Source organism: Notamacropus eugenii, chromosome 4 (genome assembly GCF_028372415.1).
Source record: "Notamacropus eugenii isolate mMacEug1 chromosome 4, mMacEug1.pri_v2, whole genome shotgun sequence".
NCBI lineage: Eukaryota > Metazoa > Chordata > Mammalia > Diprotodontia > Macropodidae > Notamacropus > Notamacropus eugenii.
Window position 1 is genome coordinate 365,297,940 of NC_092875.1, and position 26,671 is coordinate 365,324,610.

A 26,671-nucleotide genomic window follows, 5' to 3' on the forward strand; every position below is an offset into this window, starting at 1 on the left:
TCACCTAATGCTTTTTCAAAGAACAAATTATAACTCTACATAGACCTCGATGTACTACATAAGCACTAATTTTTCTCTATTATAATAAATACGGCATTACATTACCAAGACTTTATGTTGCAGAGGACCAGTCTTCATAGAAAGAAACCAAGATAATGGTTGGAATGACTTTTTTCAAGAGATTATTTTAGAAAGATACTAGGATCTTTCATATGCAAGTATGCCAAGTAGGATGAAATGGATATTATCTCCTAGTCCCTCCGCAAAGTCCATATGAAGTAGTATGTTATAGTTAAACTATATTAGACTTGGAATCAGATGATTAGGTTCAATTTTTTGCTCTGACACTTACTAGTTATGTAACCCTAAGCAAGCCACTTAATCTCTCTCTAACTCATAGATTCCTTATTTACAAAATGGAGATTCATTTAGAATGGAAAGAAATAGTGGACACACATACTATCTTCAATTATTGAAGTTCTCTCATATGAATTAGAGATTCAGTTTGTTCTACTTGGACCCAGGAGCAAGAACTAGGAACAATGGGTGAAAATTGCAGAGGGGTAAATGCAAGCTCAATTTAAAGAAAAACTCCCTAACAATTGGAAGCATCAAAAAATAAATATGGTGAGATCATCTGCAAGAAATGCCACAGAAGAGATTCTATTCAGGTATGGCTTATACTAGACGACTTCCAATGCCCCTTCCAGATCTAACATTTGCACTTCCTATGTCTCAGGATAGTTAAGAAGGTGTTTTATAAGCTTTAAAGAGTATAAAGTTTACATAAGGGCATGCCTTAACAATTTAAAGTATAGATAAGGAGTTAGGTGGTACAGTGGGTAAAGTGGGGCAGCTAGGTGGTACAGTGGATAGAACACCAATGCAGGAGTCAGGAGGACCTGAGTTCAAATCTCACCTCAGACACTTGACACTCACTAGCTGTGTGACCTTGGGCAAGTCACTTAACCTCAATTACCTCATCCTGGGTCATCTCCAATCATCCTGATGAATATCTGGTCACTGGATTCAGATGGCTTTGGAGGAGAAATGAGGCTGGTGACCTCCACCTCCCTCACTCAAAGTCAAGTGCAAGTCATGTCATTATTTCTCTGATGGCATGGTCTTCTTTGGCAACAAAGGATGAACACACACAATGGGTGAAGTGACAGGCTTGGTCACAAGAAGACCTGAGTTCAAATTGGCCTCAGACATTTGCTATCTGTGTGACCTTGGGAAAGTCATTTAACCTGTTTACCTTTGTTTCTTCAACTGTCAAATGGGGATAATAATAGCACCTACCTCCTACAATAGTTGCAAGGATTAAATGAGTTAATTTTTGTAAAGTTCTTAGCACAGTGCATGACTGTTTAATAAGTACTTATTCTGTCCATGACTTAAGCGATAAAAGGTGGACAGTATGTTGAAATGCTAAAACCTCTTATCAATCTCTTTAGATTGCTCAAGGTCAAAATGAAAGGTAACAAGATTTATGGGGGAGTATTAATTAAGTTTAATCCTATAAAATGATAGGGCCTCCAGGAAAAAAGAATCCTTTATGGTATTGATTTTAAGTTATGAGTTCAGTTATGATTTATATTGAGAGTAGTCCTAATATAATCCTCCCCATTTTCATTTCCTCTCTTGCTCTGATTACTAATCAAATTAACACCACCAATGTCTCTGGAAGATGTCAATTGATCTTCCTATTGTTCAGCTCGTGCATACACATATATGTATGTGTATATATATTTATTCTATATATATATAAATATATAAATATGTATTTTATATATAATACACATATATGTGTTTTATATATACACATATACACATATTTACATATACATATACGTATATATGTACATATACATATTTGAATTGTCTTAGGAAGATTCTGAAGATCAGCTGGCAAGATAAGTTACTAGACACTGAGGTCCTTACTCGAACTAAACTGCCAAGCATTCAAACTCTGCTTCAGAGAGCACAACTCCAATGGGCTAACCATGTTGTCTGAGTGCAAAATATACACTTGCCAAAAAGACTTTGATGGAGAACTCACACAGGGCAAGTAATCACATGGTGGTCAGAAGAAGAGATACAAGGACACTCTCAAGGTCTTGCTTAAGAACTTTGGAATTGATTGGGTGACACTGGAGACACTGGTGCAGGACTGCTCAGCATGGAGTGCCACATCAGAGAAAGTTCTGTGCTTTTTGAGCAAAGCAGAATTGAAACAGCTCAAAGGAAACACAGGATGCACAAATTTAGAGTATCCACTTCAAAGGTTCACATCTGTGCCCGATCTGTGGTAGAGCATTCCAAGCTCGTATTGGTCTGATCAGCCACAGTCGGACACACTGACACTTAACTCTAGTACAGTGATGTCATTTTGTTCCTCTTCAAGAAGGAAAGACAACCAACCAACACACATATACACACACAGACATATAAACATATATATGTGTGTGTGTGTGTGTGTGTGTGTAGTGTGTCCTTTCCTATTAGAAAATATCTGACTTTTGTATTTGTGTCCCCACTATGCTATTTAACTGACCATTAGCATTTAACAACTCCCTCTTCATCCATCTTTATTATAACATTCTATCAATCTGTAGAAGAATCTATAAATTCTTATTGTGTTAACAGATCTTTTAACATGGATTTCTAATATTTGACAAGTTTATATAAATGAAGACAGAGCATTGAAAAATAACTGACACTTCATTCAGGCTTAAAGGATTTGCTTTTCTATCACCATTCATGTGGAGACAGTGAAATAAGTACCATTTCATGACTGTTTTGACAACAGTGTAGTAAAAAATGCTTCTCAAAAATCTGGGATTAAAAAAAAAGATGAATCAAAGATAAAATGACTTAAGAAGAAAGTCATTAAAGTTTCAGAATAGTGGGAGCTCTTGTTACATACATGCTAACCTTTTGTAATTCCTTACCTGTTCTGGAATTCGAGAAGATCATTGTTTATTTTTTCAGTATTCACTTCTGACCAAAGCATATCGTAATATCCATTGATAGTGTTAATGACACTGTTATACAAACTGTAGATTTTCTGGAGGAGATTAAGCTGCTTTTTTATCTCAAGGAGCTGAGGATACGGAGTCACAGGAAGCCCAAAAAGCTCTTCTCCACCCGTGTAAGTGACATATTTGCGAAATATATTGTCAAATCTAGTCTAACAAAAATATAAGTGAAAAGTGGTTTGAATGATTTCCAAGAAGGATAAAAAAAGACTTGTGGTATACCTAAAATAAGACGTTAGCTAACAAATACATCATTGGAGATATATATTTCTACATTTAATTCTTAACTGACCCCAAAATCACATTTCACTTAAACACATCTTCTCATAACTGACCATGTATATTTGCTTATTCATGAGATTATTAATAAAATATCATCTCTACTTTTCTAATTATTGACAATATAGAATTATTTAATGAGATGTATGTATAATATTATAGAGATCAATACACATATAATATTAGAAAGTCTTTTACTATTTCTTGGTTTAAAAAATAGAATACAGTAGTTTCTTTTTTTCTACCACTATACACATTAGAAAGATTACCTGGAATATAATAAGTCTATCACTGGCTTCCTGTGGCTCTAGACCAGCAGCCATGGGACCATTCTGAAACAAGTTAAGATAAAGAGCTAATGATGCATGCTATTTACATAAGAAAATGTCAAGCTTTGGAAGGAATCTTGGTTTCATTTAGTACTTTTCTATGCTTTCAATTTTTACTTTAAGGAACATAAGATTTGGATCACAGTTAAAGTAAAGGGAATGAAATTATTATCACTATTACTTTACCTAAGAAAAGTGAAGGTTTAAGGGGTATATTACTGCCTCTTTTCTGGGAAATGATCTTTGCCACACAAATGAGAAGGGAAAGGAGAAAGACATTGACTTGTTTTTTTTTTCTTTTTTAGTAAAATACAAATATAGTTTTGAACTGAGAAATGAAAATAGAACATCCCAGGCTCTTGTTTCTACATGGTCCTAAAACATCCATCGTGTTTTCCAACACTCATAAGCTTTGTAGTTTAGCCTAGTGTCAAATAGGGGTCATAAATAATGCCCCCTGCTCTACACTCATATTCATTGGTACTTGAAAGTATAGGGAAGGAGGGGACTGACATAGGACAGAATATTCTATTTTATTAAAGAAACAGTGCTACTAAAAAATTTTGAAAATAGTTTTGGGAAAACTCTCCAATGTCTTCCATGACCTAAGTGATAAAAGGCAGACAGTATGATGAAATTTTGTAGTAAAACTGATTTTTAATCCTCTTACACTGCTCAAGGTCAAAATCAAAAGAAATGAAATTTATGGAAGTATGTTAATTAAGTCTAATCCTAAAAAAAAGTATAGGACTTTAAGGCAGAAAGAATCCTTTATGGCATAGATTTTAAGACATTATTTTAAAACAGCAATCCTTTTATAAAAAATTTATCTCCTTTTCCTTACAAATACATACATAGAAAATTAGTTTAGTACCATGTCATAGTCTGAATAGAACTGATTACAATCTTCAACAAAGGCTTCTACAGTACTAATAAGTTCTCTCCTGAAATTTGGCTGCAATGTGAATAATTCATGCTGAACTTCACTTGATCGGGCCAAAATCTTCTCCCAAGTATAACGCAAAGTATCAACTTTTTCCATTTCCTCCTTTGCTACCAAGAGTCCATATTTGCTAAGTAGAGCATAGGATTCCTATAGACCAAAAAAATAATGTATCAGGTTGGCACATAAATCCAAGCATAAAAACATTTCCTTAATAAAATAGAAAGAAATTATACCAAGGAATAGTAAACTTGTAACATGTAACTGAGTCCTTCTCTTGCTACCAGATTCAAAGTCAATAGGAAAAAGAAAAAAGAAAAATGCAAGTATGTGAATATAACATGCCTGGATGTAATGCCATACCCAGAGTAGCTGCTGTGGATATGTGTATTTGTGTATTTCTAGGGTAAATTCGCAAAATATAAACTCTCTTCCTCAAAGACAAAACCAAATTATTTATTCAGATACCAGAAAGCCAAATTCATCATAATAACAAAGAAATCTATACACATTATCAATGCAGGGAGGACAGCCATCCACAAGTGTTTCCTCTATCAGGCCTCCCCACAAACAAGCTCTCTTAGGCAAAATCACTCCCTCTCTCATACACACTAGCTGCTCTGCCCTTCTCTTCCTGCTCTCTCCCAGATCTGCCTTGCTCTCTCTTAGCTGCACCCTTCCTGCTCCACTCTTTGGGCAAGGTCTTCCCACCATCAGCTTCATGTGACTCAAGCTGGTTCCAAGTTGTTCCAAGAAGTTCCAAGCTGGTCACATGCGCCTATTAAGTGGCAGGGAAGATCTTCAGATTCCATTATCATTACACTGGGGGAGGGAAGAGGAAAAGGGGCACTTTTGCAGGCATAGGAGGAAGCATACAGAAGCTAACTAAGCACCTTGGGATTTGCAGTTCAATGCCTGGGAGAAAACAGGAATTCACCAATGTTCAATTTCACGGCCACACATTGGGAGATTTAAAAAACAGTTGGAGATTCAAGGGATAAGAAGTATAATGGGAAAAGGATATAGCCGGGCAGATTCTGCAGAAGCTCACCTTAAGGAGAGTGTTTTGATTGTCAGGTACCTAAGGATATCTTTCAGTATTTACTACAGGCATGCAGAACCAGGGTAGCAGGCTAGTCTCAGGGGTATTCCCTCCCTCCCTCTACAGATCACAGAACTTGGACTTAGACTAGTGAATGCCCATTTGTTTTAGAACTATGGAAAACTCCAGAATTTTTTCTTTCTCCATCTCCCCTCTCCCTACTCCAGCTGGGCTCACCTGGTGTCTGTTCCTTATTTCTTTACTCTGCTTTAATGTGCTGTTTGTTCTGTTTTCTTTTACCACACCAAAACGTATGATGATTAATGAAATGTTGTGTATGACCTAATTATACAGTGGTAAATTACAAAGGGTATTAATGAAAGGAAAACACAGGAGTTACCGGAAATCTACTCATAAAGAAATATTAAATCAAAAGGGTTAAATTTGTTCTAGTAACCAGAAATAGTACTGACCTGGGGAAGCAAGGTATTAAATTTCACCAATAACCAATATTAAGAATTGGTATGTTTTTAAACTCTGCAATTTGGAAGGGCATCCCTGTGGGTTCAGGCAATTTCTGTGGTGAAAACCACAAGTTTATCTCTGATCTCTAGAGGGTTGGATACTTTGAACTAAGGTAGTTTAGGGAGTTTGAACCATCCAAGGAATGATTAGGGAGCAGAAGTGAACATTAGAGAAGAAAGTCTCACCCCTGAGCCAGCCCCACACTCAGACGCATCTTTGGTCTGAGGAAAATCAGCCCTTCTCCATTTCTGCGGAGGGAAGGGAATGAACATGGGGACAGTTTTCTAGTTCTGCTTTCTACAACACCACCTGGATTTCATACAATAAAAATATTTTGCCAATTAGTTCACACTGCAAGGCATCCAATGTCTTAGGAGATTCTCTAGTCCACTTTAGAGATTTATGCTATTGATTGTTTCAGGGTTTAAAGGAACTAAGAAAGAGGAAAATCAGAAATCTCTGTCAGGATACTTCCCCAAAGTAGGATTCAGGAATTGTGAGATAGCGCCCATCGTGGTCATTAGAGGAAGTCAATAATGTAGCTGATGGTAAGTCTAGTGTCACTAAATTATATGATAATTGCTAAATTTTTCTTGCTTTAATTTAAAAAAATGGTTCCTGGAGCTCACTTTTGATAAAAGATCTTCATCAAGGTATACACGCACACACATACACACACACACACACACACACACACACACACACACACACATAACCGTAGCTATTATTTTCATATCCCTAAAAAACAACTATAGAAAAATAATATCTTTTACTAGAGGGAATTGTAAACTATTAGATTTGTTGGGATAAAGTCTGTTATCATTAAAGATTTAATTATAATCTAATATAATGAGATTGGTTTTTGTTTCTTAAAAGTATATAAATTAATCTATAGTTAGCCACTAAACATAGTTTTCCCTCAAATCTCATTTATGCTGTTTATGTGTTGTGTCTCTTTTGTTCATAAGCATAAAAAGGGCAATTTTCATCTATTCAGATCAAATTAACCCAAAACTATTGAGAATCAAATAAATGGCTTCATGGATATGCTTTAACAAATTCTTATTCCTGTTAGTTACCTCAATAGGGCCAACTTGAAAGTCTATGGGAATTTGCTGCTCTCTGATTTCTTTAAGTGCAGCCATTGCTATTCTGATATCATCCAAGTCTTTAATCTGGCGATTTAATTTTTTATTGAGCTCTTCAACCAAAGTAAAAACATTCTCCATCTCACTTTTGTATTTCTTGTTACAATGACGGCCTATATCAACCATCCAGGCCTTGGTTTCTGCAGTCAATGCTATCTTCAGGTCAGCTATAAAATGTAAGATTCACAATACATTTTGGATGAGTTGGAACAGCAGTTATCAAATATAACCACAAAAAGTCTATTTAATATACAGTCACACTTGGCATTTACAGAAACTTCTTTCCCTTTCCTTTCTTCCTCTTTCTTTTCTTCTGTGTCCTATAGATACCCAAAAATATATGGAAGTATAGTAGGTTTATGTCTTTCAGTTCTTTTGCTCTCAAGAATTCAGACTAAAAATATTTCTCTCCTTAAAATTATTCATTTATATATTTTTATAATATTTGGCCTTATAAGGACCCAAAGCACATTGTCAAAGACTAAAAACTGTACATCAAATATCCATTGCCTTTGCAGATAAACCTCCAAGGTTTTTTTATGTCTTTATTTTTTGAAAAAGCTCAATTTTAATACCAAATACATCAGATGTGTTCTCTTTCTCTAAATAAGCATTCATTTTCAGTGCATAGCAGCAAAGCATTCATTATATCTCTACACATTCTCAGAAAGCTGATTGAGTAGAAGGGGAATAAATAAACACCTACAACCTAGATCCTTATGCTTGAGTTTCATAAAAGGAAAGTCAATCTTTAAGAAAACCCAAGCCCTCAGAAATAGTAATCTAGAGATGAAGAGATAAAAAATATTTGTTGAATTTCTAAGAATATCTAAAAGAAGGTTTACCTACCTGTGTATAATGCAATAGCTCCTACGCAGATATATTCAGGTTCGGCATTAATTTCCTGCTCTAAGTCTCGGAAATAAAGGATCTGAGATTCAAATTCAGAAAGTGAGGGGTTTTTGCTTAAAAATTCCATAATAGTGTCTTCTTTCTCCTTTTGCCATATATGATGGTAACGTTTGAAACAATCGAGAGATGAAATAACTTCCTGAAATAGAAAGAAACAAAGAAAGGAAACAAATATTTTTTAAGTGCCTCCTGTGTGCCAAGTGCTGGGCTAAATACCTTAAAAACATTACCTTGTTTGATCCTCATAACACAGCAGGAAGGTAAGTTATTATTATCCCCATTTATTTATTTATTTGTTATTATCCCCATTTTACAGTCGAGGCTAACAGAGGTTAAGCAGCTTGCTCATAGTCACACAGCTAGTGTCTGAGGGAAGGTTTGAATTCAGGTCTTCCAAATTTTAGGCCAAGTGCCCCCTAAACCATGTGACACCTAATTGCCTCTAAGCAGCAATGGTCAGAATAAATTCATATTATAGTATTATAAATAACATTTATGTAACACTTACTACCTACCAAGTATTGTGATCAGTGCTTTACAATTCTTAACTCATTTGATTTCCACAACCCTGAGAGGTATGTGCTATTATTACCTTTATTTAAGGTAAGGAAACTGAGGTAAACAATTACGTTTAAGGGACTTGCACAGGGTCATACAGCTTTTAAATGTCTGAGCCTGCATTTGAACTCTGGTCTTCCTCCATATTATAGTAGGAAATAGGAACAAGAAGATATAATTGATATCTCTACTAATAAGTAGTGGCTTATTTTTAGATAATTCAAAACTTGAAACAATTTCATTTTAATGAAAAACATTTATTGCTTATCTTTGCTATGAAAACCCCAAAATGGGAGATTTTTTGTAGTGCAGCAGAACGAACATTAAGGGGCAGTTACATGGTGCAGTGGATAGAGCACTAGGCTTGGAATCAGGAAGCTTCATCTTCCTGAGTTCAAATCCGGCCTCAGACACTTACTAGCTGTGTGACCCTGGACAAGTCACAACCCTGTTTGCCTCAGTTTCTTAGCTATAAAATAAACTGGAGAAGGAAATGGCAAACTACCCCAGTATCTTTGCCAAGAAAAACCCATAATCTAGTCACAGACAGCCAGACAGGACTGAAACAACTGGCAACAGCAAATAATAACAAGATGAATTTTAGACTGGGAATCCAGAGCACTAGTTCTAATTTTAACTCTCTGGACCCAATATCCTCAACTGTAAAATTAGGGGGTTCCACTAGATTGAATTTAATTCAGTTACACACCTAGGAAGGCAGCACTTAATACAGAACCTGTTTTCACAGATCTGAAAATTTAATAATGGGAACCATAATTTAACGAATAGTTTTGATAAAAGAGAACATAATAGTTTTAGTATAAAAAAAAAGTAGTCTAGGCAAAGTACTAAGAGAAATGTGAAGGGAGAGATATCACTTTTGAGTTGGAGGGATGAGGAGGGCTCAAGGAGGACTGACACTCAAGGTAGGCCTCAAAAGAAGGAGGGGCTTCAACCTGAAGAGAGTTTTCCTAACATAGCATCTTGGAGGCCCAGACCATGTTTTCTATCATCTAACAATAGGAATTAGTTTTCCCTAAAAAGTAAACAAATCCATCAATTGATCCAGCTTCTTGGTCACCTAAGGCATTAAATGTTATTTTTGTCCTTTGTTCTTGAATAGGATCATGACATCAGGAAGATGATGCCATGACTTGCAAGTGAATTGGATTTAAGTGAGGGAAGACTACACAAGGTTCTCCAGAGCCATCTGGGTCCAGTGGCAAGATATAGATCAGGACAACTTGATCCTTGATTTAATATAGTCCCAGTCACAAAGAGCTTGAACCTACCTCCCAGCCTTGCGGGGGTGTCTGAAATCACTCAAGTCATCATGTCCTGCCCTAAGGTCATGTTAACATTAAACTGTAAGTTCCTTGAGGACAGGGACGTTTTTTGCCATTTTTTGTATCTCTAGCACTTAGTGCCTATCATGTAAAAGGTACCTAATAAATGCTGATTAGTTAATAGTAACCAAATATGTTTCCAGTAGGAGGCAACTGAGGCCCCATCACCAACACTGAAGATAAGCACCCCTGTATCCTTATTAAATATCCTTAATGTGTTAGGGCAAAATAAATCTCTTTTTTATTAATTGTTAAATGACTTATGAGTGCCTCATTTCATCCTACATCAAACCAGAACTAAGAAAGAACTGGCATTAGGCCTGTCTCTTCATGATGGCAGGTAATGGGCGGGGCAAGGGGTAGTCATGGAGAGAAGAGAAAAACTTCATTATATGTCTAATGTCTGTGCCAGCCCCAACACACTACGATTCTATGGACATTCAAAATTCAGCAGATATAGTCATGAGTTTGTACTAAGATAATGATATACTCAAATAACAGATTTGCATGAAAATGTGTTGATAAAATTATTTTATAAAGTTCAAATCTTTTTCATTTTTGCGTAATTTCAGAAAAAATAAATCCATAATAAAAAATACTCTGAAATGCAATTTTTAAAATTTCAGAAAGTAGTAAAGCTTTTTTATCTCCCACATATTAAACCATCAATAACTTTCTGATAAAATATTAGCAACAACTCTGAAAATGAACCAAGTACAATAAACTTAAGTTGGCTTCTGGAAGTGTTAGCGGGTTTGGTGTTCCCACTGCAAGTTTTCTGAACGCAGAAATGTTCTTCAGCATTCACTAGGCGATGATGATAACGATGATAGCGATGATGATAAAAGTTCATGTGCATGTACAGCTTTAAAGTTGATAAAGAACTTAGCTCACAACAGCTCTGACGTACGCAATACTGATGCTATCCCCATTTTACATATACTGAAATTAATGCTGAGCCAGATCAAATCTCTCATTGACCGATAGTAAGTGTATAGAACCAAATCGAATCCTAGGTTTTCTAAGTCCTAGTACAAACCTCAAACTGACTCCTATTGATATTGTCTACCCTTTAAAAACAGTTGGTTTGCCTGATGAGGTGCCATACATCCATGAGTCTATGGGATGCACTATTTGGGTTTCTGTCCTACACAGATACTATCCACTGGCAGTGAAATTTGATCAAATCCCTCCCCGTCCTGCTGCTTATCTCATGGTAAACACTAAATTCACTCATTTTTCATTCTTAATCTGTAGTCTAGTTAAAAGGTAAAGAATGATCACTGAAATTATGCATCATTGCCAGTCAGCTATTTAGGAGGTATGCCAGGCACCCATCTCAGATATATTAGATTTGAGACCCTGAGCAGCCCACTTAAGTTCTCTGAGCCTCAGTTTCCTCATCTGCAAAATGGTGATAAGAATATTTACAATAGCTACTTCATTAGAGTTATTATTAGGAAAGTACTTGTCAGTAGTTAAAGTTGCGTTTAAAATAAGTTCTATTCATTACTGTTACTTTGTGGAAGGCACATAATACTTGAGAAAGAATGAAAGCAAGAGCAGGGATGGCTTGGCTTTCAAGAGAAGAGATAAGATAGACAAGTTGATGTACTATTGATGGAGTTATGAAGTAGTTAAACTAGTGGAACTACACAACAAAAATGACTAAGTAATCGGTATGCTTTGATTCAATCAGACTACTGAGCACATAAGCAAAGGAGTCAAGAATGGGGAGGAAGATCTGATTTTATCTCCTCCAATCTGTTCTGTGTACCTTTGCCACACAAGCCTTCCATAAACATTGTTTGATCATGTCATGTGATCATCTTTTCTCTCTAATGAAATTCTAAGTTCCTTAATAGTGGAGATCCCTTCTAATGCTTCCACAGTCTTGACCATATTTCTCTAGCTACTTAACTTGAGTGCAAAGATATGTATCAAAGAATTTAGTGCAGTATTTCTTGTGATAACAAACAATAATTAATTGAGTGCCCATCTATTATATAACGGCTGTGGCATATGGCTATGAGGGAATACGATTTTCCAATAAGAAATAATAAGCATTAGAATTCATAGAAATATAGGAAAATACATATGAAGTGATGGATAGTTGAACAAGCAGAACAAAGAAAATAACATACTCAGTAACTATAACAATGAAAATTAAAGGAACCATAAAAGGAAGCTGGATTATGAATAACTTTAATGACCGATCTTAGTCCAAGGAAAGGCATAATGAAATATACCTCCTGCTTCAAGGGAAGGAGAAGGAACCATGGGTAAAGACTTTTACATATACCATCAGAAGGGCTTTGATTGGTTTTTATTAACTATTTTTCATTGTTTCAAGGAAGGGTTCAACATGGGAAAAGTTGGAGAAGTTCCCCAGGAAGCAGCTCACAAAATCTTGCTACCTTTTTCTTCCCCACCTTCGTTCCCTCCCACCCCTCCGCACATCCCCTGGCAAAAATTCAGAAAGACTGGTACTCAGTAACTGAATATCTGATTAGAAATCACTTATCGTCCTTCCCACAAGGTAGGATTCAGAAGAGACAAGAGTCTAAGAAGGGAAAGCTATTCCTGCTTTTGTAGTTAGAAGAATATAGTTTTAGCTGTTATTATTTCTAACAAACTTTTATTGTCTACCCTTTCACTCTTCTTTCATTATTATGTTATCTCCACCCTCCTTACATAAAAGTTCCTTAAATACATAAAACATACTATTTGATGTTAGCTGTGGCATTAGAAGTTTGGGGAAGGACAATATAGGAAAAGTGGGGACACAATCAGCCTTTCAAACAAAGATCAGAGATGTAAAAGAGTTCCAACAATGCCCCTGTGGGGTGAAAATCCCAAATCTTGTCAAGCTAATATGCTAGATTATACCTTGGCCAGTTCAAGGAGATATTCCAAAGTAGTAAACAGAGAAAATTTTTTAAGCTGGAGTAAATCAACAATCTCCTGGACTTAAAGAAGGTCATAGTATCATAGCTCTATATTTGGAAGGGATCAGAGGGACAATCATCTTCAATGTCCTCATTTTACACGTAAAAAAAATTAATAAACGTTTCTTAGAAAATTTATAGTGCCCTGGATTAAGAAGGAGAGAGAGGTGCCTTTTGGGAATCTTAGATCACTCCCCTCTATCTACCTCTCCTAACAGCACCCACTTACCAGTGAGCAAAGACAGCTACAGAGTGAGAGGATGCTCTTCAGTCCCCTCTCTTAGCACCTAAACATCCATGACATTTTCTATTACTACTGATGGCTATCTTCCATGGAATTATTGCTGGCTTCTCTCAAGACCAGGCTATGCAAAACTTATGTGCTGGAGACTGGGGTGGCAAGTTCTTATTCTTATTGTGATACGGTGTATAAATTAAATCCTATTTCAAATGTAGAGAGAGAGGTGACTGTTGGATGGATAATAATTTTGCAAAGTGAAACATCCTTTGTGAAGAGGTAATAATTTGAATATGATTTTGGAAACTGGGACTTTTAGTATAGCAAAGTTATAGTACGTTTTGTGCTGTTTTCTCATATCTGCACTCTTAAGAATTAGTTCTGGAGTCAATATATTAGTAATACCATAACTTGTTGTATTATGTATTGAAATGAATTTATTCCATCAAGGAGCATTTGTTAAATAGCTGCCACGTGCCAGGCACTGTATTAATCCCTAGAGATACAAAGGAAGGCCAAAAAAAAGTCACGATTCTTAAGTAGCTTGCAATGTTTTCTCTCCCCTCCTCTGCCTCTTGAAATATCTAATTAGTTTCTTTCAAGCCTTAGCTCAAATTCCTACACTTTCAAGAGGCCTTTTCTGATTTCTTCAGTTGCTAAAGCCCCCTTCAAAATTATTTTGTGTTTGTTTGTTTTGGATACATTTTTATTTATTTTCTTGTGAACATAATCTACCAGACAGTCTCTCTTGTCTTCATTCTGTCCCACTCCAAGTTGTTTAGGGCCTTTGGTCTGTCTCATTTTTGGATTTCTATACTTATCCAGTAGTACCTAGCTTGGCTCCTAGCACACAGGAGGCGCTTAATAAAGGTTAGTTGATTGAAAGGTTCAACCTTCAGTCACCAAAGAGCTCTGTGACTCAAGTCTCAGAGAGCATACACTATTGACGTACCTTTTTGGTAGAGTTGATGATTGTGCTAAGTACAGAGACCAATTTAACAATCTCTTTGTTGTCAGAAATACTCTTGTAATAGTTCTTACTTTGAACAGGAATTGGTAAGTTGACAGATGCCATTTCAATGGTATCTAAAGGGAAAAGTTCATAGTTATAATAAGATAAAGCTCCAGTTAAAATAAATTCTAAGCACCTCTTTGGGTCATAACTAAAATAACAGTCTGCGGTAATAATACTTCACAATTAATCTTCTTTCACTCTTATAAGACTGAATGCTGGGAATCCATAAACATAGTAAAATTCTGTCTTTCCCAGTTTTCATATTGTTGAAATATTAAGAAAGTATAAATCAAAGGAAATTTAAGTAATTAAAAGATAATTTCAACAATTCAACAAAATCAACAAATGTTTCTAATTTTCCTCCTTTATGCAAAATACAACATGAGGCGCTGAGGACACAAAAATGAAAAATAATATCCTTTCTACTTTCAAGGAGCTTACATTCCAATAAAGATACAAGATATACATAAATTTAATATGAGGCAGAGTATGAAAGGGGAAAATGCTGTGACAGACTTTAGGAAAGCTAGATCACTTTCACTTAGAGAGTCAGAGGAGATTTCATAGAAGACCAATAGAGATGAGGAGTGTGGAAGAGGGGAGGGAAAGGGAGGTGGACGGAGGGAGGGAGAGAGAGGAATTCCAAACATGAGAGAGAGAGAGCATTAAAAAAGGAGAGAGTAAAATGAAACAGCCATACAGAGACCAGGCCACTTTGGCTGCCAAGTAGACTACAGGAAGAGGTCTTTGGAATTTAAAACTGTTCAGTAAGAAATGGGATTTTTGCTTTAAGGAGACTACATAGCCAGTAGCGTAAAGCAGGGGCAGCTAGGTCTTGTAATGAATATAGCACAGGGCTTAGAATCAGACAGACTCATTGTCTTGAGTTCAAATCTGACCTCAGACACTTATAAGCTATGTAGCCCTGGGCAAGTAACTTAACTTTGCTTGCCTCAGTTTCCTCATCTGTAAAATGAGGTGGAGAAGGAAATGACAAACCACTCCAGTACCTTTGCCAAGAAACCCCAAATGGGGTCACAGAGCTGGTCAGGACTGAAACAATGGAACAACAAAAAGATGTAAAGCAGAGGTGTCAAATATAGGTCCCTCCCCAAGTATCTCAGGAACCAGATATTAAAATGTCATTGGGGAGTATTTAATAAAATAAATAAATATACAATAAAACATAGATATATAAATATGCAGTTTTTCAAGTAAATAATATGTGGCTGCATAGATCCATATACACACTTCTTTGTATTTTAGGGTATTTTTAATAATATATTTTACTTTTTCCACAGTTAAATTTTTGTTAAAAGAATTTTTTAACATCTTTTAACTTTTAACTTTTTAACATCTTAATTTTTTAACATCTTTTTTTAAGTTTTGAGCTGCTAATTCTATTTCTCTCTCCTTTCCTCCTCCCTCTTACCCCTCTCCCTTAGACAGTAAGCAATCAGATATGTTATACATATGCAATCATGTAAAACATTTCCATATTAGTCATTTTGAGCAATAAGAGTCAAGTAAAAGAAAAAGAATGAAAGTGAAAAATAGCATATTTTAGTCTTTATTCAATCAATATCAGTGCCTTCTCTGGAGGTGGATAGAATGCTTCATTAGTCCTTTGGGATTGTCTCAGATCATTTTATTGCTGAAAATAGCTAAGTCATTCACAGTTCTTCAACAATATTACAGTTATTGTGTACAACGTTCTCCTGGTTCTGTTCACTTAACTGTATTTGAGTTTGACCCCAGTGGTGTAGAGCACCAAAAAGGTGTTCTGTGCTTAGCAAAAAGAGATAAGGGCCCGAACTAGAGGAACTGCAATTGGATTGGACAGGAACTGTGTTCAGAACTGCGATGAGGAGACAAGGTTAAAAACAAAGGAGTTTCTGCTTCCAAGAACTTTATTACCTTCTGGGGAATAGACCCGTATGGGGCTTAGAATCATGGGAAACTTCCCAAAGGAGCTAGCACCTAAGCTGAAGGCAGTTCCAATAGCTTCTCTTCCACAAAGGACACTCCAATTAGGTTCTCCAAGTCCAAAGTTCTCTAGAGGCCCACATTCACTTAAAATCATCACTCACAAGCCCCTGTTGATGGGGCTTCCTGTTTTTGTTATTGTTGTGGTTCTTGTTACTTAGCCAGATGACACATGTAGGTGAAAGTAAAGACATCTAAAGAATCAGCATAAGGAGAAAAACTGAAATAGAATATTCCTGCCATCAATGTAGGGCACATTCTCTCACAAATGCACTAGCCATGAGTGGGGGCAGTATGAACCAGAAATGAAGGCAAAGATTTAAACATGAAAAACCAACAGTTACATGGGGGAAGTGATCATGCATATGAGGATTTTATGCAGATAGATACATATAGAGAGAAGCAACTCAAGTCTCCGATACTGAATCTTGTGATAAAATGAGGTAGAAATGACAAATTTGGATCCATGATCAAAGGAGTGGAAGACAAAAAAGCATCAAAGATGCACTGAGAAGAGTCAAAGGTAATGCAAAGGAGGCTTTTATCACTAAGCCCTACAAGATGTAATTAACATTGACAGATGTTTTGTTATTATTCTGTCCATCCCATGAGACTCTAAAGACCATGGAATTAGTGCTGTGTGACTCTATTCTGACCTATGAACAACCAATCACCAGATACTATCTGACTCAGGTGTGTGATATGAACTCTTCGCCATTCCCCATCTACCCTATGTTTGAGGAAAAAATATATAACAAAAACCAAAGCTGTAAAGAAAACCATCTAAAACTCAGCTCTACAATCACAAACTCCCCTTATCCTAAATCACTTCCTCCCACACTCCATCCTCTTTCTCATAACAACCTGATTTATCATGAGGACACCTCTTATCTAATCACCTGCCCATCGACTCCATTTGGTGACACCCCTCTCATGTGTGTGTGCACGTGTGCACATGCATGCACACACACACACACACACACACACACACACACCAGGACAGAAAGAGGAGTTAGTAAAGTCCTTGCTTTCCACTACCAATAATAAGTCTTCTTTCTACCACCATCATCTCTAACTTCCCTTCATTTGAGATTTATTCCATTGCTGTATCTCACCTTTTTCAGATCTTTGCTCCTATAATTTGTAACTAACTAACTTCCAGGTCATTCTCCCTTCTTTCTCCAGGATTTTCCTCTTTCCTTAAACCACCATTGTCAATCTCTTCATCTGCCATGACATGCAACTTTACTCCATTTATGTGTGTTTGTGTGTTAGCAGAGAAGATAAGATTATCTTTTAATTAACCTACTAACCCAAATCCACCTGCATATTCTTGAACTCTAGAATTCTCCTGTCATCAAAATTGTTCTATCTTTCTTTCTCATTCCTAAACCTATACCTTTCTAAAATGTCCAGTCTTCTCTACTTTGCCTTGTCCTCTCAGCCCACTACCTTGTTACCTGACACTCACCTCATTATTCTCCTGCCTCTATAAGTACCAAGTTCAATCACGTCTTGTCCTCCACCTTGACTTCCTTTTACTTCTTGTTCTACTACCACGCACATTTTGCTAATCCTTGGTTCTGGATGACCTCAACCATCTTCCCTTTCCCTCTTACTCCTGTGCTACTGAAGGATATCATGCAAATAGGCTGCCTGTTTCTGATATAAATTCAAGTTAATTTGTCTCTCAGTCGTCACTGCTGCATTATAATCATCCTATTTTTCCCTGACTGGTTTTCTACTGATTGGCCCATAGAGACTGTTCCAAAGCCTTTCTTCTTTTCTCAGTCTTTCACTGTGACTCGCATTTACAAATGACCTAAAGTACATTTTCACTGGAAAAAATCAAAGCCATCCACCAAGAACTGGCCTATTTCCCTTTTATTACACCTAGCAACTTCTGTATAAAATCAAGTCCTCTCCTTAGTTCTAGTCATTGAGGAAGAGATGATCTTTCTCTTCATCACTTCTAAGACTTCTCCTTAAGTCCTTGATCCTGTTCCTGACACACGTCCTCTATAAGAATGTTCTCTTGATCATTCTTCCCCTTCAATTCTTCAGTTTTTCCATATGAACATGTCCAAGAATATCTCATTCTTAAAAAGAAAACCTTGTCTTGACTTTGTAATATTCTCATGTGACCATCCTCTTCACTGCCAAACTCATCTCCCACTCATTTCTTAGACTTTTTGTAAGTTATCTTCTGACCCCAGCACTTTCCTGGGACTGATCTCTTAAATGCTAAATCTAGTTGCCTTTTCTCAGTTCTCATCCTCCTTGCCATCCCTACAGGTTTTTGAAAGGGTCAACCACTACCACCTCCTGTGTTCAGTTCAGTAATTTTTCAGTCATGTCTGACTCTCATGACCCCCGTTGGGGTTACCTTGACAAAGATACTGGAGTGATTTGCCATTTCCATTTCTAGCTCATTTTACAAATGAGGAAACTGAGGCAAACAGGTTTAAGTGACTTTCCCAGGGTCACTACGCTAGTAAATGATGTAAATAAGTAAACAAATGAGTCTTCCTGACTCCAGACACACCACTCTATCCACTGTGCCACCTCACTGCCCCACCACCTCCTGTATATTCTCTCCTCTTGACTTCTAAGACAATGCTCTTTTCTGGCTCTCTTCCTACATATTTTGCCTATTTTACTACTATTGCTCCCTCTAAGCTTGGGTAACCTATAAGGTTCTGTCTTGAATCTTTTCTTCTCTCTATATTCTCTCAATGATTTTATCAAATCCTATCAGTTGAACTATTACTTCTATACTATGACTCCTCAAAATACATCTAAGAATGTGTGTGTGTATGTGTGTGTAAAATTTATCTCTTGAACTCGTCACTAATTGCCAACTGCCTATGAGACATAAGGTTATCCCAATGGCAATTTAAACTCAATATGTTAAAAACAGAACTACTCATTCTCCATCCCCAAATAAATTCCTCCAAATTTCCCTGTTAATGTTGAGGATAAAAGTCACCTAGATTTAAATAGATGATTCCATCCCTTAACTCTTCACTTACATATCTAATCAGTAGCCAAATCCTTCCAGTTCTCCCTCTATAATCTCTCTCCCATCTGTTGCCTTCTCTCTGCTCACATGATCACTACATAATCATCAGCCTCTTTCAGGTCCTTGTAACATCCCCTTTGGGATGTTGTAATAGCCTTCTGATTGACTTCTCTTTTTCCAGTGGCCTCTCTAATTCATCCTCTATATAGCTGCCAAATTGACATATATAAAGCACAGATCTAACCATGAAACTTTTCTGCTAAAAACATCAATGGCTCCCAATCACTTCTAGGCTAAAATGCAAATTTCTCAGCCTTCCACTAGAGGCTGTGCACAACCTAGAACCTGTCTACCTTTCCAGCATTATCTTGTATTACCCATTGCATTATAGCCAGACTGGACTATTAGCTATTCCACAAACTTCACATTCTATCCCCCACTCCAGCACTTACATTTTCCCTATGCCTGAAATACACTCTTCTTTCTGCCCACTTTTAATACTAATTGGGAGAAAATGAGGTTCTTCACTCGGATTTGGAGTGAATGTAGATCTCCAGAGTACCTTCTACCTGAAGCACCCTATTCTGAGAGGCCTGTGGGTGAGAGGGGAGGGCTTCTATAGGGGCTACATTCTTTTCAAGATTCAGCTCCTTTTCCTTTCCCAATTCCAAATCCCCAGTTGCCAATGATTCCTCCCTCCTCAAATACTGTCTTTAACTATCTATATACATGCTGTATCTATAAGTAAGATGGAAGCTCTAGCACAGTTTCTGGCATGTGCTTAATAAATACTTGTTGAGTTGACATGAAATGGATTGAATTGAAGGACTCCCAAGTTGCAAGCCTGAGTGTTAGGAATTAATATTAATAGAAAGGATTTAGTCCAAAGGAAGCTTTATGGCAAAAGTTTTAGATGGTTACATTTAAGCTTCAGAGGACTAAATGAAAATTCAAACTAAAGCCTAGATCTTTGGCATAAGTTGGGGATAGAGATAGTCTGCATAGCTACAGTAATAAACCTGAATTCTATTTCCAGAGCTGCCACTAATTAGCTAGCTGTGTGACCTTGGGCAAGTCAACCTGTCTGGATTATAGATTACTAATTACCAGATAATAAAACTGGAAAATATAGTGTGATATTTAGAATCTTTAAAATATATGGGCCTTGACATTTAGTCAAATTAAAAACTGGCTAATAGTTCAATCATCTGATTTTAATTTCAAATGGAGCTTGAAATAAGAGTCATAGGATCATAGGATGTGCAGCCAGAACCTTAAAAATCACAGAATCACCACTATTTCAAAATTAAAAGGAACTTCAGAGGCCACGCAATCCAACCCATTCCTGCAAAATATCCTCTTCTATAGCTGCCTAGTGCTATACCAATCTTAACTTGCAGACATCTAATTAGGCAAGAGTGACTGTTTCCCAAGGCTGTTTATTCCACTTTTGGATAACTTTAATTGCCAGGAAGATTTTCATTACCTCAAGCCTAAATCTGACTTTTTACAACTACCAACACTTTCTCCTAGATATGCCCTCTGAGGAAAAAACAAAATAAGCCTAATTCCTCTAACACATGACTGCTCCTCAAATACTTGGAAGACACTAATTATATTCTTCTAAGTCTTTTCTCCTGCAGGGTAACAATTTCAAATGCATCTCCTTCAGGTGTCATGGTCTTGAGGTCTTTAAACTATTCTACTTCTTCTACTTACTCTCCTGGTGACCAATACTCTTCCTATGCTGAGGAACCCAAAACTGATCACAACACTGCTGATGTAGTACAAACAAAAGGAAGAAAAGGTGAAAGGAATATGCATTTATATAGCACCTACCATGTTCAAGGTATACCCTGAAAGGTAAGTGCTTTTATAATCCCCATTTAACCATTAAGGAAACTGAGGCAGGCAGAAGTTAAGTACTTTGACCAAGATCACACGACAAGTAAATGTCTGAGGCCAGATTTGAACTCAGGTCTTCATGACTATCAGTCTATCACTCTATCCACTGCCCCACCTAGCTGTCTCTTGGAAAGAACAAGATAGAATGCATTAGTATTATGACTTCTATATACCTCTTAGGATGTTATTTAACACCATAATAGCCTTCTCAGCCGCAATATTACTCTGTTGACTCATATAGCATTTGCAATACAATTAATTTCAGAAATTAATTTGAAACTGCTATCTAGACATTACTTCTACTTTCTATACTGGAAAAATTGATTCTTTTTGTATTCAAGTATAAGACTTTAAGTTTGTCCTCATTAAATTTTATCTTAGTAGATTTGGCCCAATGTTCTAATCAACTTTGAGTCATTTGCAAATTTGCTAAGCATGTTTTTATCTACACCACTATAAAAAGTTCAAATACAAGTCCTATGGCTACTCAATTAATACAACAAATATTTATTATACATCTACTATATGCCAGATGTGCAACTAGGTGACTCAACAAATGAGCGTCAAGCCTGGAGTCAGAAAGACTCATCTTCCTGGGTTCAAATCTCGCCTCAATCTCTTACTAACTGTATGACCCTGGGAAAGTCACTCAACCCGATTTGCCTCAGTTTCCTCATCTGTAAACCAAGCTGGAGATGGAAATGGTAATCCACTCCAGTATCTTTTTCAAGAAACCCCCAACTGAGGTCACAGAGTTAGAAATGACTGAAACTATGGAAGGACAACATATGCCAGATACTGTGGAATAAAGACAAAATAGACAGTGTCCGCCTACATGGTGTTTATATTCTACTGGGAGAAAACAACATGTTCACAGGTAAGTAAATACAAGATATATACGGAACAAATACAAACAATTTGGAATAGAGGAAGTAATAACACTTAGGGAAATTTGTACTGTAGACGCTTCATTCCAAGTTGACAGTGATTCACTTCTGTGTCCATGAATGAACCTATCTTTGGGTCCAGCCATGTAATCAGTTCCAGATATATCTAAGCCACATTTTCTTTTTTTCTACAAAAACATGAGAATTTTTATCAAATCTAACCCAGCATAAAACACAGAACACTAAATAGACCAAATAATTTAACCAAGGTCACATAACTAGTAAAGGAATACATACAGAGTCTGAATCTAACTCTAAATTCAATGCTTTTTCCAATACACAATACATTATATAGTGTGGACTTTCTCTTATCCCTCTAACATACATTTCTTGTCATATGGGGGGAAAAACCTTGACAACATGTTGTTTGTGAGTAGGTGGTAATTATAGGTACATATATATATATATATATATATATATATATATATATATATATATATATATATATATATATATATATATATATATATATATATATATATACATACATACATACATATTTAACTTGGTAGCTGGGTGGGTGGGTGAGAAAAAGAACTGAGTTATTTATAATAATTTTATCCTGCCAACAAGAAAGCATTTCAAGTTTCTTCCACCTCCTCAAAAAGTCAAACTCTTTCAAAACAAGCTCTGAGACAAAAATATAAGAAAGCTAGAAAGATGAAAAGGGTACTTTGGACTTGCGTGATGTGTTTCTTCCTTTCTTATGTTCATAGTACCCCTTTTTCACTTGTTACAGTTAACAGAGAGGCCAGGTTGATAAGTGTCGATTCTTCCCCGGTATTGCTGAATAAGAATATGGTTTTTATTGTATGTAGTTATTATAACAAAATTTCATTGCAACAAAATAGTTTGGAAGTCATATTCAAGTTAAAATAAGGGAATTTGATGACCTCTACCTGCCTGAACTTCTCATCAAGTCACCAAGTCAAAGTCAGAGTACTAATGGAAGAAGAAATCTGTAACAAACTATATGGATGAAGAAGTAATTATATGGAAGGATGAAGATGAATTGTGGCCTGCCTCTGCTGGGATTAGGGCAGTACAACCTCAACTACAGAATGAAACTCTGAACCCTGAACTATAACTCCAAACTCAAGTTCCACAGAAGATATTAAGGAGTAGGAAAGAATTACTTAGCAACTAACATAGCACCAACAGAACTCTTCATTCATGAATGCAAACTCAACATATGTAACACCTCAATCAGAGGCAATCCAGCTGAACTATTTAACATCCTAAAAGATGACGTTGTTAAAGTGTTGTACTCGATATGACAATAGATTAGGAAAAGTCAACAGTGGCCCCTGGATTGGAAAAAGTCAGTCTACATCAAGATCCAGTGAAGGACAATGCCAAAGGATATTCTAAAGAATGTTAAATGAAGAAAAAGAAGAAATGAAGAATATGGAACATATTACTTATCAAACTTATGGATAGGTAAATAATTAATAAACAAGGTAGAGAAAGCAAAATTAAGTGAAAATGGATAATTTCAATTATATGAAATTGAAATGTTTTTGTACAAGTAAAACAACTGTAGCTAAGATCAGAAGGAAAGCATAAAATTGGGGGGAAATATTTTGTAGACAAGTCATTCCCCAATTGATAAATGATCAAAGGATATGAACAAGCAGTTTTCCAATGAAGAAATCAAAACAGTTTATAATTGTATGAAAAAATGTTCTAAATCATTACTGGATAAAGAAATTCAAATTAAAGCAACCTTGAGGTATCATTTTACACCTACCAGATTGGCTAAAAAGAGGGAAGGAGAAAGTGACAAATGTTGGAAGGGATATGGAAAACTTGAGACACTAATTCATTGTGAGTGGAATTGTGGACTGATCCAACCATTTTGGAGAACAATCTGAATTCATGACCAAAAAATTATTAAACTGCCAAAGGGCAGTTTGACCCAGCAATACCACTTTGACCCTTTGACCCAGCAATACCACTACTTGGTCTATTTCCAAAGACAATTATAGAAAAAATAAAGAACCTCTATGTTCTAAAATGTTTATAACAGCTCTTTGTGGTGGCAAAGAACTGGAAATTGCAGGGATGCCCATCAATTGGGGAATGACAGAATAATTTGTGGTAAGATTGCAATGGAATACTACTGGTGCTGTAAGAAATGCTGAGTTCAACGATTCTAGAACATGGAAAGATTTGAATGAAATAATGAAGAGTGAAATGAGCAGAAACAAAAGAACGCTGTAGACAGTAACAGCAATATTGTTTTAAGAATGATTTTGAATGAATAAGTTATTTTAAAAACTTTTAAAAACCCAAATTAACTATAAAGGAATATATATACATATACATATGGAGAGAGAGAGAGAGAGAGAGAGAGATTTGTGTCTGATGGTAGTTATCTCTAGGGTGAGATGGAAGAAAAGAAAAAAAAGACATTTACATGATGATTTTGTGCTACATTTTAAAGGATTAGTAAGTTGTGCATAGTAAATTTGTAGTTTCATGTACAATCATCTTTTTATTATACTGTATTGTGGAAGTGCTTGTTTTATTCCATAAATATATATTAATGGGATAGAAAGAAAAAGGAATATTCAAACTATCAAACAATTGTGCTCATTTCACACACTAACAAGCTAGACTTTGGAAATATGGGAACTAAGAATTAACAGAAGGACAAGCTGGTTTTCAAAGAGGCAGAACTAGAAACCAAATTGCTAATATTTACTGGATTATGGAAAAGAGCAAGGTAGTTCCAGAAAAACATCTACTTTTGTTTATTGACTACACTAAAGCCTTTGACTGTGTGGATCACAACAAATTGTGGCAAATCTTCAAAGAGATAGGAATACCAAATCATTTTACTTGTCTAGTGAGCAACTTGCATTCAGATTGGGAAGCAACAGTTAGAACCAAATATGGAACTGATTAGTTCAAGATTGAAAAAGAAGTACAACAAGGCCGTATATTGTCACCTTATTTTTTTTAACTTTTTGTAGAGTATATCATGCAAAATGCCATGCTGGAAAAGCAAGGTTAAGATTACCAGGGGAAGTATCAATTATCTCAGATATGCACATGATACCATTCTGGAGGCAAGAAGTGAAGAAGAATTAGCAAGCCTTTTGATGAGGATGAAAGAGGAGAATGTAAAAGCTGGCTTGAAGCTTAACATTTAAAAAAAAAACTAAGATCATGATATCTGGTTCCATTACTTCCTGGCTTATAGAGGAAGAAGAAATGGAAGCAATGTCAGATTTTATATTCTTGGGCTTAAAGATCACTGCAGACAGTAACTGTGGCCATGAAATTAAAAGATGCTTGCTCCTTAGAAAGAAAAGTATGTGTGTATGTGTGTGTGTGTGTGTGTGTGTGTGTGTTCATCCTTTGTTACCAAAGAAGACTACGCCATCAGAGAATAATGACATGACTTACACTTGACTTTGTTTTTCGAGGAAGAGAGGGCTGTCCAGGTCACCAGTCTCACTTTTCCTCCACAGCCATCTGAATCCAGTGACCAGATATTCATCAGGATGACTGGAGATGACCCAGAATGAGGCAAATGAGGTTAAGTGACTTGCCCAAGGTCACACAGCTAATGAGTGTCAAGTATCTGAGATGAGATTTGAACTCATATCCTCCTGACTCCTGCACTCGTGCTCTATCCACTGCACCACCTAGCTGCCCCAGAAAGAAAAGTATGGCAAATTTGGACAGCATAATAAAAAACATAGACATCACCTTGACAGTAAAGGTTTACATAGTCAAAGCTATGGTTTTTCCAGTAATACTGTATAGCTGTAAGAATTGGACTACAAGGAAAGCTGAGCACCTAAGAACTGATGCTTTCAAATTGTGGTTCTAGAGGCAACTTTTGAGAATCCTTTGGAACCAAGAAGATCAAATTAATACTTAAAAATTTAATTCAGACTACTCGCTGGAAGAAGAAATACTGACATTGAAGCTTAAATAATTTGGTCACATAATAAAAAGACAGGACACATTGGAAAAGACTTTGATGATGGGAAAAATTGAAGGTAAAAGGAGAAAGGGAGAGGTTGAAATGGATTGTGTCATGGAAACAAAGTACATGAGTTTGAACAGATTTAGGCACATACTAGAAGGTCCTGATGTTCTATGGGCCATGAAGACTTGCATATGACTGAATAACTGAACAATTAAAAATAACAGTCTTGAACTGAGTTTGTTTTCATTGCTATTATAAATGAAAATGATGTTTCAAACAACTAGTAATAAAACAAATAATCTTTGGAACAGCCTACTAAAATTTTGGAATTTAAAAGGCAAAATTATTTCCAAAAGAAAGAAAAACTTACCTTGAGTTCCATTCTCACCTATGTCATCCTCTGAATCACTGTCTTTGTTATTGCTCCTCAGGGTGACAATCTTTCTTTCAAGCAGCTTTTTCTGCAAAAGAAACAAAGCATCATTTTCATCCCTCCCAAATAACTGATTTCAAAAGCTCTAACGTAAATGTATTGCTTCAG

General features: G+C 36.2%; 1 protein-coding gene across 4 annotated transcripts in view; it reads right to left on the reverse strand.

Moving 5' to 3' along the window:
- DNAH5 (dynein axonemal heavy chain 5) overlaps positions 1–26,671 on the reverse strand; it is a 420,121-nt gene that overhangs the window by 189,651 nt on the left and 203,799 nt on the right. For all 4 annotated transcript variants that reach the window (XR_011966270.1, XM_072605437.1, XM_072605436.1 and 1 more), the window contains exons 21-27: positions 26,501–26,591; positions 14,262–14,395; positions 8,157–8,358; positions 7,239–7,474; positions 4,524–4,742; positions 3,590–3,652; positions 2,955–3,193 (exon numbers count right to left, since the gene is read on the reverse strand). Coding sequence is in view for 3 of the 4 variants with exons in the window: in XM_072605437.1 (XP_072461538.1) it covers positions 2,955–3,193; positions 3,590–3,652; positions 4,524–4,742; positions 7,239–7,474; positions 8,157–8,358; positions 14,262–14,395; positions 26,501–26,591 (1,184 nt within the window). In the remaining variant the exon portion in view is untranslated. The remainder of the gene's footprint in view (positions 1–2,954; positions 3,194–3,589; positions 3,653–4,523; positions 4,743–7,238; positions 7,475–8,156; positions 8,359–14,261; positions 14,396–26,500; positions 26,592–26,671) is intronic.